At 46.9% G+C, this 15,440-nt stretch overlaps 1 protein-coding gene across 1 annotated transcript; it reads left to right on the top strand.

Moving 5' to 3' along the window:
- Window positions 1-6,852: 6,852 nt before the first annotated feature.
- LOC144942660 (calcium-activated potassium channel subunit beta-3-like) lies at window positions 6,853-13,585 on the top strand. Its single transcript, XM_078869458.1, has 3 exons — window positions 6,853-6,962; window positions 11,028-11,223; window positions 13,139-13,585. The coding sequence occupies exons 1-3, from the start codon at window positions 6,853-6,855 to the stop codon at window positions 13,583-13,585; spliced, it is 753 nt and encodes a 250-aa protein (XP_078725584.1).
- The last annotated feature ends 1,855 nt before the right edge of the window (window positions 13,586-15,440 follow it).

The raw sequence follows: 15,440 nt of genomic DNA, 5'->3' as shown, positions 1-15,440 counted from the left end.
AAGTTAAGAGTTTATATTGTTACGTTTAACCAGGTGAGAACTCAAGAGACCGCGATAGTCTAATTTGCAAGATGGACCTGGATCGACAGGTAGTGATGGTCAATGGGACAAACGGTATCATGATGATGATGAAAACAAGTGGACAATATTTCCAAATAATGATATGGCGTTTAACCGAAATTGCCCAGAATCCACCCAATCTCATCAGATCTTGGAAGCTAAGCAGGATTTTGAGCCATGATCGTGCTCGGAAGGGCAACCACCATGCATAACAGTTGATATAGGCTGCGGAACTACGTTGTGGGCAGCAGAAAGGCAGTGCAGCAAAATTAATTACTGTACTGTACTTTTATGCCCCCCCCTCCCTGCCTTCAACCTACATTGCAGTCCAGCTGGGTTGAATATAGTCAAACAATCCGGCACGATTTGATTGGCGTGGGGAGGCCCCATCCAGCAGTGGGTTGACAACGAGGGCTGTGGATGTGCGCGATTCTTTTGTAGGAGAGAGTAAGATGACAAGCGACGCACGCCGTATAGCCAACACTTCATACGGAGAATAACAATGAACGGATCAATTGCGTCAATAAAATGGCCCACGTGTTTCACAGGTGCTCACGCAAATTGGGCGAGTCAGCTCCTTACACAAACATCAACGCATGAACAAAGATGAAGTGCTTTGTGTGTAAATATTTTTTTCACGCGGTTGTTGAGCGCAAGCACAAAGCCCCAAAAATATAAAGCGGCCAGCGACGATCAGCACTGTCAAAGTTGTAATAGGCGAGAGTCAACACGTTGCTGCAATGGAGTAAGGTTATTGTAAGCGTTTGGAAAAATAAGTGATGGGAGAGAATTGCAAAGTGTGGTGGTTGCACTGCGTTGACGAGCTGAAACTGTCAGTGTGGGAGACCCGAGTCCTCGACATGGATGGGGGGAAATGAACGAGCCAAGTTCAGGGGTAACGGTAAATTACCACGGTATAGTAGCGAGAGAAGAGTGCCGAGGAGGTGAATGACCACGGGTGAGCGAGTGAGTGAAGTGAATCAGTAAGTGCTGGACCATCAAATCGCCTGACTGCTTCACGTCGAGTTCTCTCCGGTGCAGTGTGGTAGGTACCGGGTGGTCCACTCCAGATATGATGACTTTGTCTCGTGATTAAGGATTGTTTTGGATTTCGATTTAAAGCTTTCGTGACTGCAGGGAGTCATCTTCTTGGTTCTTTCGGTAAAGTCACGTAGAATGGAAATAATAAAATGATAAAAATAAAAATAATAAAATAATTCTCACGACGTTTCGGCCACAACGCAAGCAGCCGTCATCAGGTGAAGAACAGGTCTGTCGAGAAGACAGAGTCTGAATGACTGGTCTGTCGAGAAGACAGAGTCTGAATGACTCTGTCTTCTCGACAGACCTGTTCTTCACCTGAGGACGGCTGCTTGCGTTGTGGCCGAAACGTCGTGATAATTATTTTATTATGTTTTATTTGTATTATTTTATTATTTCCATTCTACGTGACTTTACCGAAAGAACCAAGAAGATTGTTTTGGAGTTTAAGAGACATTGGCACGGCAAAGAAAACCCAAGCGTCTTCGATGCCTCCTTCAGCCAGGTGAGTAGTTTACACCGCGGTCTTGCGTGGGAGTCGGAGTGCAGTGGTTCGGAGTGTTCGCACTGCGCGATGGATCTGGAGAGCTGAGTTTGATTCCAGGCCATGGCTCACGTCAGTGCGAAGTGGTACGTGAAATGGTTTCTGACCCCGCCACCCACCGCCCTCGCTAACCAGCACTGGCCAAATGACCCCCATGGCCGTGTCTGGATGCCTTCATCCGGCAGTGAATTTATCAAGAGGTGTAAATAATTACGATTTTTTTAATTATTGCATTGTATGCATTATGTAGCGCCTTGTAGCCAGCATTCATGGGCAAAAGTACAATTATCGAACCTTGCCTGTCATCGGACGGTAGTGTATTGCAGGAAAACGTGATGCAGAAAACAATATTTCAAATACAAATGAAGCAAGCTTGCAAGCCAGGCCATTAATTGCAGCTCTGTTTTGCTACACGTTGTGTGGTGACATCACCTTTAGTCTATTTAAGACCGAAACAGGAAGACTTCATCACGAGTCTGGCTCATCGGCTGATGAAGCTGGTTGTAATCACCAGCGAAACGTCGTACTACTCAAATGGTAAACGTCGTGAGTTTCACTCTTCTACACACCGGTGTGCTGAAGTAGTAACTAATTGGCGCGTTCTGTTGACGTGACGAGCCTTACTGATTGGCTGTGTCGGGTGGTGGCGGGTTTAACAACACATTTATATTTACACGCTCTAACCCCAAAAAAAACTTTTCTTACGTTGTGTATGTTACACACCCGCGGGCGACATCCACAGAGCCTGGTTAGCCTTCTACTTGGTTCTTTCGGTAAAGTCACGTAGAAGGGAAATAATAAAATAATATTAAAAATTAAACATAATAAAATAATTCTCACGACGTTTCGGCCAAAACGGAAGCAGCCGTCCTCAGGTGAAGACCAGGTCTGTCGGGGAGACAGCGTCTGAATAGCCTTGTTTAACAACAACAAAACCAACGGGGAATGAGAATGAAACGCGACTGAAACAACATGCTCGCTGTGTTATGGAATCTGTGGCCCTCCACGTGAATATTTTATATCGCATCAAAATGTGCCACTGCGCTGGTTATTTGATATAATGATTTCGGATGCGCCGTGGGAGGGTGACGGTGAGCGGGAGACCGCCGTGCAGTTCCATTCCGTGCTGGGCCCTCTGTTGTTACTCAACGAATGCAGCAGCCATGGAGTCGGAAACAAACATCCAGCCAATTCCAACGGCGCCATTCGGAATCGGGTAAAGTATTTGTCCATTATTAAGGTTTTGGGTTTGATCGCGTATAAATGTGTGTGTGGGTTAGATCGTGTAAGTATAAATGTGTCGTAACCCTCCACCACCCGACAGAGCCGGTAAGGTTTGTCACGTAAACAACGCGATAATTAGTTACTACTTCAGCCCACCGGTGTTTCGGGCGATTTGCATATCGCCCGATGATGCTGGATGTAATTTCCAGCAAAACGTCGTTAACTCAAATTGTAAATGTTGTGGATTTACTCTCCAACACGCCGGTGGGCTGAAGTAGTAACTAATTGCCACGTTTGTTTACGTGACAAACCTTCCTGGCTGTGTCGGGTGTTGGAGGTTTACGGCACATTTATACTTACGCGATCACACCCAAAAACCTTAATTATTAATACTATTGGTCGCGAAAGCCTACGTGTTGAACCAAAGTATTTGTCCTCATTTATATTGATTAATTTATTGTAATCGTGTGCTAAGTGCTTCAGCAGTGGATTGACAAAGGGATGTATTTTTATGCGAGGCAATGGATATATTCTAATCGGCAGAGTTCACATATGAACACGTTTGTAATTAATAGGGGGTTATTTTCAGCAGTTGTTTGTTGTGAAATAATTTTTTTCAGTTCTGTGGTATTGTGTCGTCTATTAATGACAACATTATTTAAATGTACGTCACTACGTCTATGTGTGAGTGATCACAGATATATTATATTACTTTGTTAATACTGTACTGTATTCAATTATATGAGAGTATAACACAGCCTAATCTCAAATAAGCTTTTGCACGAATAGAACTCTAGCTATTTTACACTTAAATATATGTGCTATGATGTGTTGTTGACAGTTACAACTATGCTGCAGATGATCAATTATGCAGGTATAATAGAGTTTGTTTGGGTTAGAGCGCGTAAATATATAAATGTGGCTCTCCAACACACCGGCGTGCTGTACTCGTGACGAATTGGCACGTTCTGTTTACGTGACAACCCTTACTAGTTGGCTGTGTCGGGTGGTGGCGGGTTTTAACGACACATTTATATTTTTGCGCGATCTAACCGAAAAAAACCTCTTATTGTGGATGATTTTGGTCGCGAAAGCCTGCGTGTTAAACTATGCAGGTACATGTGGCAAGAAATATTGTACTTTTGCATCACTGCCGACGCACCACCATTACCAACTAATCGATATTATTTGTGTTTCACATTATTTGTATGTAATATTGTATTTGTGTGTGTAATATTATTTGTGTATAATAATTTATAGCACATTGTGCTATACATTATGTAGACATAACACAGTCTGAACAAGTGATGGATGTGTGTGCAAGATAGTGGCATAGAATGCAGACGAGTATACAAGAGCGGTTATACTGGTAGCAACCTCCTGGTTACACCAGCCCACAGGGGATTGTTGTGTCCGTCCGTGCATCCAAAAATGGGAGAGGTGGGGCTGGGTGGAGAGGAGAGGGTGGGGAGGGGCTGGGTAGGGAAGTGAGGGTGGGGCTAGGTGGAGGGTGGGACGGGTGGGGCTGGGTGGGGAGGGGAGGGGCTGGTCACCCCGTGGTGCCCTGATAAAACTCAACGTTTAACCTACTCACGACGGCTTGTGCCCGCCCTCACAGTCGGGCATATTTGCGGAATACACCACGCCGCCGTTGACCCTGGCCATTGACTGAGCAACCCAACGTTCCTACCAGCTCCCTCCGCAGGAATGTGTTTTTTTTATCTCAATGATGCATTGTTGGTAACGTTCTTCAAACACATTGGGCAGAATTATCATTTACTAGGAGTGCGGAGTACCACGGCATATTGGTTTGGTGTGATATATTTATATATATAAAAAGGTGGAAGTTGTTGTATCGGTTGGAACCTCCTCATCTTCTGTTTCCACGTTGACCGCTGTCATATCTATGCTCTTTTGCTGCGTATCTTTTGCCATTCGACCGCCGCATTGACCGCTTCACTGTCCAATGCCGCACCTATTTCCGGTAATACTCAGCTCTTCGCAGTCATAATTGCTGCTCCAAATATACAGAACCCGGGAAGTTTGCACCTCTAAACTGGAGCGCTGGTTCTGGTCCAATGATCTTCTTTTAAACTCATGTACATCCAAAGTACTCCGACTGGGCAACGATTGAATTCCACCACACTTAGCCAAGCGTTGTCCATCGCTGGCTTCTACCAAGGCCATAGCCATGGAGTAAACATTGGGGGGGGGACCAAATCTTCCAGGGGGTCTGGGGGTCCCAACCCAGAAAAAAAATAAAAATTTGAAAACTCATTTCCTGCCTAAAATATTTAAAAAATTCACTAACACATGGGATGGACCATTTATTCATGTTTTACAAACACATTCCTGCGGAGGGAGCAGGTAGGAACGTTTGGTTGCTCGGTCAATGGCCAGGGTCAACGGCGGCGTGGTGTATTTCGCAAATATGCCCGCCTGTGAGGGCGGGCACAAGCCGGCGTGAGTAGGTTAAACGATGAGTTTTATAAGGGCACCACGGGGTGACCAGCCCCTCCCCACCCAGCCCCACCCCTCCCACCCCCCCCACCTAGCCCCACCCTCCCCTCCCCACCCAGCCCCTCCCCACCCTCCCCTCTCCACCCAGCAGGTGTCAGGGTTGGGATAGAACCCACGACCTCCTGCATACCAGGGTGAGCCAGTTAACATCTCGCCACCGTAGCACCCTACTTTAACGCCATACTCATGCGGACAGCAACAAAGAAAGTCGACAAACTTTAAGCGACTGCGGAACCATTTGTTGTGCACTGTCGCGAGCACGGACACGCCGACTCACCTCGTCTGTCATGTGACGGGGAAAGCTCACAATGGGACAACCAGTTTGACGATCAACTCAATGGCTTCCCGATATACTAAGTGGAAAACTGAAGTGCCTCCAGCAACAGATGTTAGTGGGCGTGTTGACGTGATATGCACTCAAATCACTCAATTATGTCCCGGTCACTGCCCGGATCAGGTTCAAGGTCGCTATTCTCTCTCACAGCGCCCTCTACTCGGGTCTTCTGGCATACCTTACCGCACCTCCTATTAGCATGGTTGGCTACGTAAAGAAGTTCAACATACACACGATGCAAGCCTCGACAAAGACAAACAAGCACTCTCATGTATATATGTATGTATGTTGAACTACTTTCGCAATGTACGCAGCCAACCATGCTAATCGGGTGTGTGGGGGAAGGACAACAAACCAAACACAAAGCAGTTGTAAAGAAACGAGTTTTCAATTTAGATGATTTAAAAGAGCATAGCTCCAGTAGCTTCCTAATTTCGGAAGGAAGAGCGTTCCAGACGGCCGCAGAAGCGCATCTGAAAGCGCCCGATGCAGTGCCCGTCTTTGTTCGATGCTTAGCCAAACGCCACTAGGAGGATCACCGAAGGGTTCACATTCACCCAAAGACGAAGATCCACACTATAGCCATGGGGAAATTGCTGTTAGCGAGCACGTATTAAGGTCGGCGTGATGTACGAGTGGGTGATGTGACCAGCACCATACGTGACGTGTTGCTTTCGCCCAATGGCTGTTCGCATGTGTTTTATATTCATAATAACAATATCATGTATTTTTCGATTTAAAGCTTTCGTGACTGCAGGGATTTATCTTCTTGGTTCTTTTGGTAAAGTCACGTAGAAGGGAAGTAATAAAATAATAAAAATAAAACATAATAAAATAATTCTCACGACGTTTCGGCCACAACGCAAGCAGCCGTCCTCAGGTGAAGCATGAAAAAAAAACGGACGGCTGCTTGCGTTGTGGCCGAAACGTCGTGAGAATAATTTTATTATGTTTTATTTGTATTATTTTATTACTTCCCTTCTACGTGACTTTACCGAAAGAACCAAGAAGATGAATATCATGTCTCTTCTTATGATGCTCTCCACACAGCATGAAGATCAATCAGCTGGTACAGGAGCAACAGATGGAGAGAGTCGCCCCCAGGGTCAAGGCTCCCATCAAGGAGCAGATGACCGCCGCTGAGATGCGTACCATGCTGCTGGGACTCATCATGGTGGCGATCTCAATTATCATGTACTTCATCGTGGGGACCTTGGTACTCCGGCCCATAATGAACGGGTGCGTCTGTTACGATGTTGGTCGATCGATAAGCAGGAACGTTTCAGGGATTCATGCTTCTAAATTGTTTGCTTTCGTCGGGACAGGCCCGGTGGTTTCAGAAACGTTGTCCCTGGTCCCCATGAAATATTTGTGAGAATTGGGATGTTGTCCCGAGTTCAGTATTTGTATGCCTTCATGCTCGACTCATGAGTAGTGGGTGGAGCTACATGAGTAGTGGGTGGGGCTACCTGAGTAGTGGGTGGAGCTACCTGAGTAGTGGGTGGAGCTACATGAGTAGTGGGTGGGGCTACCTGAATAGTGGGTGGGGCTACCTGAGTAGTGGGTGGAGCTACCTGAGTAGTGGGTGGAGCTACATGAGTAGTGGGTGGGGCTACCTAAGTAGTGGGTGGAGCTACCTGAGTAGTGGGTGGGGCTACCTGAGTAGTGGGTGGGGCTACCTGAGTAGTGGGTGGGGCTACCTGAGTAGTGGGTGGGGCTACCTGATGGTGGTGCACATCTGTAATTCAGCACCGTGTAGGCGAGGTTTGTTGGATCGCACAAATGCTGTGAAACTTTCTTCCAATGGGCATCGAGAAGGTGCCATATCCTGGTTTTCCAGGAGATTATGAACCGGCAAATGTGGGCTCCACCTGTTCCAGTTCGTTTCCTCCGGGTGCTACGGTTTACTCCCACATGTAAACACGCATTCATTGGCCGATAACGCTTTCATATTATTCCGGCCCGCAGACTTCGACCCAATTGTTGGCACCGCCTGGCTGGCTGCCTTGCCGCTTGTCTGTAGTTTTTCGTGCCTCCGAGTCACGTTCCCTGTCTTGAAAGATTGAGTGTGAAAACTGGGTTGCTACAAGTTGACATTTTTTTGTTATTATTATGAGACGAGCTGTAGTGTTTGGGGCCGCCAGCAGAAGGAGCGAATCCGCTCACTGTGTGGGAGGTGCTAGGCGGTTGCCTGGGCGTGGTTATGTAAAAGTGGGAGGGGCTGCCAGCTCACCGGGTGTCCTTCGATAAATTCGAGCCCTTCAATAAATTCGGTCACCTTATTTCAGGGTGTGTTTTATTTTACCGTATCACGCACACACATTTCCAACATCATACAAATACATTCACATAATAATCATCATCATTATTGTCAGCCATTGTTTAGCCACTACTGGATGAAAATACTTCTGACCCAATCGCTATCGCTCACTGTCCCGTGATGCCACAATCCATCTCACTCTTGTGCAAGTGTAAAGACTTCAGACTCGAACTGTAGAGGGTTATTTTTATGGAACTTTAACGTGGCTTAGGAGGGCGGCAGCACGAAAGTGCCGATGTGGAGACGGTGAAGACAGTCCGGACAATAAGACAGTCAGGACAATAAGACAGTCAGGACGAGAAGACAGTCAGCACGAGAAGACAGCGACGACGGTCCCAAGTCCGCACCAGACAGCCCCGAACCTCGTTCCTCGCCCCTCTTTTATCTCCGGCGTGACCAACCCCCGCCCTTGTGGTCATTCACATAATAATCATCATCATTATTGTCAGCCATTGTTTAGCCACTACTGGATGAAAATACTTCTGACCCAATCGCTATCGCTCACTGTCCCGTGATGCCACAATCCATCTCACTCTTGTGCAAGTGTAAAGACTTCAGACTCGAACTGTAGAGGGTTATTTTTATGGAACTTTAACGTGGCTTAGGAGGGCGGCAGCACGAAAGTGCCGATGTGGAGACGGTGAAGACAGTCCGGACAATAAGACAGTCAGGACAATAAGACAGTCAGGACGAGAAGACAGTCAGCACGAGAAGACAGCGACGACGGTCCCAAGTCCGCACCAGACAGCCCCGAACCTCGTTCCTCGCCCCTCTTTTATCTCCGGCGTGACCAACCCCCGCCCTTGTGGTCGCCTTTCCTTCTCGAACTCTCCGGCAAGTTCCCGAACCTTTCTGGAGCTTGCAATTATCCCTTCACTCTCCCTATCCTGCTGTCACCACTCGTCTCCTAGTTGACGCACTGTCTTTACGCATGTACATGCATAGTCTATGTAGATATTACAACAACAATTACAACTGTAGCTCATAACGATGCAGCATCTCTTTAAAGTGGCCTTACCTCTTTAGAGTGGTCAGTTGTCCTGGTTTTCTTTTTGTTTCTTGCTTACCATGCATTGCGCATTGGGGTCCTAGGATGACGTTGCTATGTTGCATGCCCATGTCCAAGCATTCCATCAGCACCGTTGAGAGATCATGTGTTCAAATCTGGGCAGTTGGCCATGGTTAAACTGGGGTTTCAAGTGTACCACGTAGGTGTCTCCAATCACCAAATTCCTGCACATGAAGACAACTAAAATGTGTTTTTTATATCCTGTGAATAATTAAGCAAGTTGTTGATTAAAACGTATTTTTACGCTCATGATACGTGCATTGAATCATGCATTTAAGGGGGGAGGGGCTGTCCTTATCGTAAATTGTGGGCCCTGGTTAAACAGAGAATGTAGTGCCCCTTGAAATTCATATTAAGGTTATAACCGTGTCATTTTTAATCCATTACGTCACCCGTGCGTTCCTCGTAATCGGCGAGGAGGTAATGGCGCAGCCCCGCAATTGCTTGCTCGCGCCACTGCTGGCGGAAGGGCGCCCCCACGAGAAGGAACTTTTCGAGAGCCCCTTGGGGAGAGTAGGGTCGATCTACTTTATCACGCTGGTCAGACGTTTTTGAAGAGGTGGCGGTGCCCACACTTCACCCCCACCACACACGACCCTGCTGCTGTTGCTGCTGGACTTCATTGTGGGCTGTTCCCATTTATACTGCTGGGTGGGCGGACAGAGGCGGGAGGTCACTCATGAAAGGTGCCAAAATTGTTGCAACTGCCATGCCGGGAGAAAGAATCGAACAGGCGCGACTTCTGGGTTGCAAGCCCACTCACTGTGCTGGCCATTAACACGGCGGCAACGAGCCTTAACACACCTGTATATGCGTAGAAGCAGATGGAACCTATTTCGGTCAAATTATTTGGTAAAGCTGCATTGGTTAGTGCTGGACAAGCACAAACAGCAACAATCGGGCACGTTTGTCAACAACGCTACCATAAAAGGGGAGGGAAGATGTATAAGTATGTATAGAATAGTTGACATACTTTTTGGTTCTTTCGGTAAAGTCACGTAGGTAGAAAAATCATAGATCACGAAGTTTCGATCGCAACACAAGCAATCGTGCTGTGGTTGTCCCACCTGATGACGACCGCTTGTGTTGCGATCGAAACGTCGTGATCTATGATTTTTCTACCTACGTGACTTTACCGAAAGAACCAAAGAGTATGGATTCCTGCAGTCACGCAAGCTTCAAATCAATAGTTTACATTTCAGGCAATTGCCCCTCTTACGAAGCACACACAAGCGTGCACTGAAGATGCACCATTTGCCTTAAATGTCACATGCGTTTATTTATCTCCTTTTGAGGCAATTATTGACAAATGTGTTGAATTTATTTTCCCATCGTGGTCAGTTCGGAACGTGTCTCCTTCGTAGCGACTTGAGACACGTGCCTTGGTTGCGGTCCGGAAATTCAACAGGGAGCCTTGTATGTTATGGACGTATGTTGAACTTCTTTCGCACTGGACGTAGCCAGGCCCCCGGTCACCAAGCTGGCCACCCGTGCCCGTTCAGGAGAAGGGCTGCCCTCCCAGGCAGGAGAGGACACCGAGGGAGAGAGCGATACTAACCGGGGGTGGTGCTAATTAAGAGGTGCGGGGGAAGTACAATAAACTAAACACACACAAAAAGCAGTTCTAAATAAATTAGCTTTCAATTTCTAGATGATTTAAAAGTGCATTGCTCCAGTGGCTTCCTAATATCGGAAGGAAGAGCGCTCCAGACTGCCGCAGAAGCGCATCTGAAAGCGCACGATGCAGTGATGAGTTCGCGTGATGTTTCGTGCTCCTTTGACGAGATCGGCAAGTCACTGTGGTTTTTCATTCGTGGCAAGCACCTTGTGCGTGCGTAACGAGTGCGATCTTCATAATGGACGGACACGGTCGGACCATTGCGTGCCAACGCTGTGCTCCCGATTTCCTCCGCAGCCAGGGCAGCGAGGAGGCGAACTGCACGGTGATCTCGGCCGAGATCTCTAAGTGGATTGACTGCGCCTTCGAGTGCGGCCCCTACTGCAAGGGCCGTTCTACCTACCCGTGCCTGCAGGTCTACGTCAACGTGACGCCGTGGGGACGCAAAGTCCTGCTGCATCGCGACGAGCAGTCCATATCCTCCAGCTCGCAGGTGCGCGCGCCACCCTCGCTCAAGAGGAGCGGACTAAATGGCAAGGGGGCTGCCAAAGGGCCACACCGACTCACGACGTTTAATAGCCCAGGATGGAAATTCAAAGAGACAAAAGACAAATAACCCCTCCGTATAGCCGTAACATACATTTTGACTTAAAACTTTCGTGACTGCAGGAATTCATATTCTTGGTTCTTTCGGTAAAGTCACGTAGATAGAAAATAAAAATGAAATTACAATTAATTAAAAATAATAAAAGCAAAAAACCCACGATGTTTTGATCGCAACACAAGCGGTCTTCATCAGGCGGAGAGAAAAAAAACTTTCAATTTTAATTGTTTTTTCTATCTACGTGCCTTTACCGAAATAACCAAGAATACCGTAACAAACTGTTGGGGCAAGTGCTGTTGGCGAGCACCGATGATGGCCGGTACGGCACACGAGGGGGTGGGTGGGTGGCCAGCACCACGTCAGGTCGCCTTTGTCTCCCGCGTGGCGATGTTTACACAACGCAGCAGGTACTCGTTTTAAGGCTAAGTCGACCACAAATACACACACTTTCAAGGTTGAGGTTCCAAGGAGGCCTGCGTGGATTCGTTAATCATCATCGCCAACAGGTTAGCCTCCTTCTCGACAAAAAAAAAACAATATTTGATTGAATCTTGATTTTAAGCTTTCGTGACTGCGGGAATCCATACTCTTTGGTTATTTCGGTAAAGTCACGTAGTAATATTTGAATGCTTTAAAAAAATATTCATTCGACTTTACTTCCCCCCCCCCCCCTTCCTCCTCCAACCATATGATTTACCTCTCTGGCCTTTCTACCTCTCTGGCCTGTGTGCTGTGAAGAAGTGCCATCGCCCCCGAAACGTCGGCCATCGTGTACTTTTACTCTGAACGCAGTCTGTATTGATGAATGTGTTGAGGCTTTATTCACCAATGCACGATTTGTGAGCTTGTGTTGAGTGTGCCGTGTTGATGGCGGTGGCTCCACCAGGATGTATTTCCCGGTTGTGCTGCCACGTGTTGTTTGGCACAATGTCCCCAATATTTTTTTACCCGAGCGCCGGGGGAGCTTCAAGAACATTTATTTCACGAGGGAAGCTGCCACAAATAAGCTATTTCAGTTCCTGGGCAGTAAGTAGCACAGTTCCTGAAATAGCTTCCCGTCACATGGGGCGAAACGTCGGAAATCATTCCAAAAACTCACACGCGCGACGACCTGAAAGCGCAGCGCACCTCCGATTGGCTACGTACGGTGCGAAAGAAGTTCACCATACTGGACACACATCGGTACAGCTCAATGATGAACAGCCGGATTACTGACTAACCGACACTTTTATCGCTACCGAAGCAAAGTTGTTTGGACGTTTTGAAAAATCTGTTTGACATTCGCAAAGAAACCCCTTAGCGACATCCATTCCAACTGGAATTGGATGGAAGTGTGTTAGAGCAAATCGTCTTAATAGGATTAAAAGCGGTATAGCGTCCGTTAAGATTTTTTTTCCGTGGGATTTTCAGCAAAACCAGCGATGCAACATTTTATCACCACCCTATTCTAAGATGGAACGGCGTGGCTCAGTGCTTTCGTCGCGAACGTTTAAACGGACAAATCAAACTAATTCTAGATTTGAAGCTTTCGTGACTGCAAGGATTCATACTCTTAGGTTTTTCTGTAAAGTCACGTAGGCAAAAAAGAAAATTACAATTATTAATTTTAATTTAAACATTTAAATTTTTAATTTTATTTTTACCTAAACATTTTTTTATTATTATTAATTTTAATTACCTAAAAATAAAATTAAAATTATTACAATTATTATTAAGAGGACAAATCAAACGTCCAACGCGTACTCTCCTTCGGTGTCATTCTCTTCCCACGCTAAACCATCTCCTCCTCCTCCTCATCCCGCAGTGCTACTTCCTGCCCAGTTGCTACCGGGACCAGGTCGATGCTCACGCCGTGATCGACCCGCTGAGGTCGTCCTTCAAGGCCCTCAACCACACGCCCTTCCGATGCTTCTACAACGCCCGCGTGCATCAGGACGACGCGCTCCTCAACCGCACGGCCATCGACTCCACGGCCCTGCTGCAGTGGATGATGTGGCCCACAGCGGCGATGTCGTGTGGCGCCATGCTCCTGGCGTTGTTGTGCGTGAGCCACCGTCTGGAGGAGCATTGCGACAGCTACCACGCGTTCCACACCTCGGCCGTGTACCCCGGCAACAGGCGGTCGAAACCGCAGAGTGGCAGGCGCGTGGTAGTCAGCAGCATCAGTGGCAGCGCCGTGCCGATTGGCATCGGCTCGCCGGTCACCAAGGTCATGAAATTGGGGTCGAAAGCGGCGGGCGTAGCTAGGTAGCCTGATGGAAACTCCACCAACGCACGGCCGTGTTGATTTGACGCTTGTAACAAATTTAAAAAAAATATTTAAAGTGTGCGTTGCACGTGCTGCCACAAAGTGAAAACTGCGGTAACTGTAATCCGTTTTTTGTGTCCGTCGTACTGTTTGCTGGAATAGAATTGTCCATGTGATGTGACTACTCTACATCGACTGCGATGGCACCGTCTTGCCACTGCAGGAAGGCGACCGTGTACACAGAGTCTCGTTCTCCTATTGGCGCTTCTTGAGATAAAACGAAATGACAAACGCACATCTTTCCACGCGTAAATATGAGTACGACGATGACGATGATGGTGATTTTTACAGATTCCGGATTGTAATTCAGTCATCCGTCAATAGACGTCTCTAGCGAGCAGTCACTTCGAAGTGAATTGAATAGGCCCAAACATAGAACAGTATTGCATCGGTTATTTCATGACTGCTCATAGTGTAATTATGTTACTGCTCTATGCAGTTCATATTGACTTTCATTTTACGTCCTCACAATATTCAGTTGCATTTCAGTTCAAATATTCCAGCATGTGCGGCGAGCTGGTGTTCACATTCATGGGCAAGCAGGCGGCTCCAGCATTGCCACGGGCCATGCCCCAGAGATGATCGATGTTGGTGGCTGTAACCGTGCACTCATCATGAGCGTTTGTATTATTAGTGTGAACCAATCGAGCATTTCATTACACTCACCGTTCCAGCCATTATTCTCGCAAACGGACGGTTCCTACCATTCCTCTGGCAGATGTTGAAGGCAGTGGTTCACTTGCCCACGAGCGAATAGAAAAATCCCCACATGTCATTCATCTCACTGAGCACCATTATAGTTTTAAATCATGAATAAATGCGGTTAATTATTGGACATGTGCTACTGATTTTAAAAAATGTAAATTGCTAATGAATAAAACATCATCGATCGTTGAGTGTGTGTGTGTGAACCTTTACAATTACAATCATTGTATATTCCCAGAGAATGTCATTAAATGCACTGCATAAAGATTCGTGCATATTCTGTGTTATTTACGGGTGCATTTTTGAATGTTCAACATCGAGCGCTGTTTAATCAAAAGGTACAGGAGCAGCCCTGCAATTCCCTTCTCGCGCCACTGCTGGCGGAAGAGCCTCCACAAGAGGGAGTCCCGGGATTGTCGCGACGTCTTGCCAGAGCTGGCAGTGCACTCACTTCGACTTACCACACACGAGCAAGCTGACGGACTAACTGTGGTTGTATCCAATGGGGGGGGTTTTCAATAAAAATGACCCATTGTTGCCACTGCCTTGCCCGGGAGTACGAATCGAACGGGCGAACCTCTGGGTTGCAAGTCCGCTGTGCTAAGCAGTACAGCACGAGGAGGGGTAACGAAATGTCTATCAACCTGCCACGCCGGGAAATCGAATCGGCAACCTCTGCATTGCAAGTCCGGTGTGCTTACTATTTCACCATGAAAGCTCCGTATTCAATCAACAAAGAAAATAAAAAAAATATTTTTACCAGGCACAGTGAGAGAAAAAAGTATTTGATCCCCTGCTGATTTTGTACGTTTGCCCACTGACAAAGAAATGATCAGTCTATAAAATGATCAGACACCAAGTAATAAGTCATGTTTTGCAAAGGGGTCAAATACTTATTTCCCTCATTAAAATGCAAATAAATTTATAAGATTTTGACATGCGTTTTTCTGGATGTCGTTGTTGTTATTCTATCTCTCACTGTTCAAATAAACCGACCATTAAAATTATAGACTGATCATTTATTTGTCAGTGGGCAAACGTACAAAATCAGCAGGGGAACAAATACTTGTTTCCCTCACTGTAAGGCCCACTG

This window comes from Lampetra fluviatilis, chromosome 28, assembly GCF_964198595.1.
Source record: "Lampetra fluviatilis chromosome 28, kcLamFluv1.1, whole genome shotgun sequence".
NCBI classification, from domain to species: domain Eukaryota; kingdom Metazoa; phylum Chordata; class Hyperoartia; order Petromyzontiformes; family Petromyzontidae; genus Lampetra; species Lampetra fluviatilis.
This window is presented reverse-complemented; position numbering and strand designations above follow the sequence as displayed.

Excerpts from the sequence above, each read along its gene's own strand:
- LOC144942660 (XM_078869458.1), top strand. The coding sequence starts at position 6,853 with ATGACCGCCGCTGAGATGCGTACCATGCTGCTGGGACTCATCATGGTG. Across the intron at positions 6,963-11,027 it reads CTCCGGCCCATAATGAACGG|CCAGGGCAGCGAGGAGGCGA; the intron begins GTGCGTCTGTTA and ends TTTCCTCCGCAG. Across the intron at positions 11,224-13,138 it reads CCATATCCTCCAGCTCGCAG|TGCTACTTCCTGCCCAGTTG; the intron begins GTGCGCGCGCCA and ends CTCATCCCGCAG.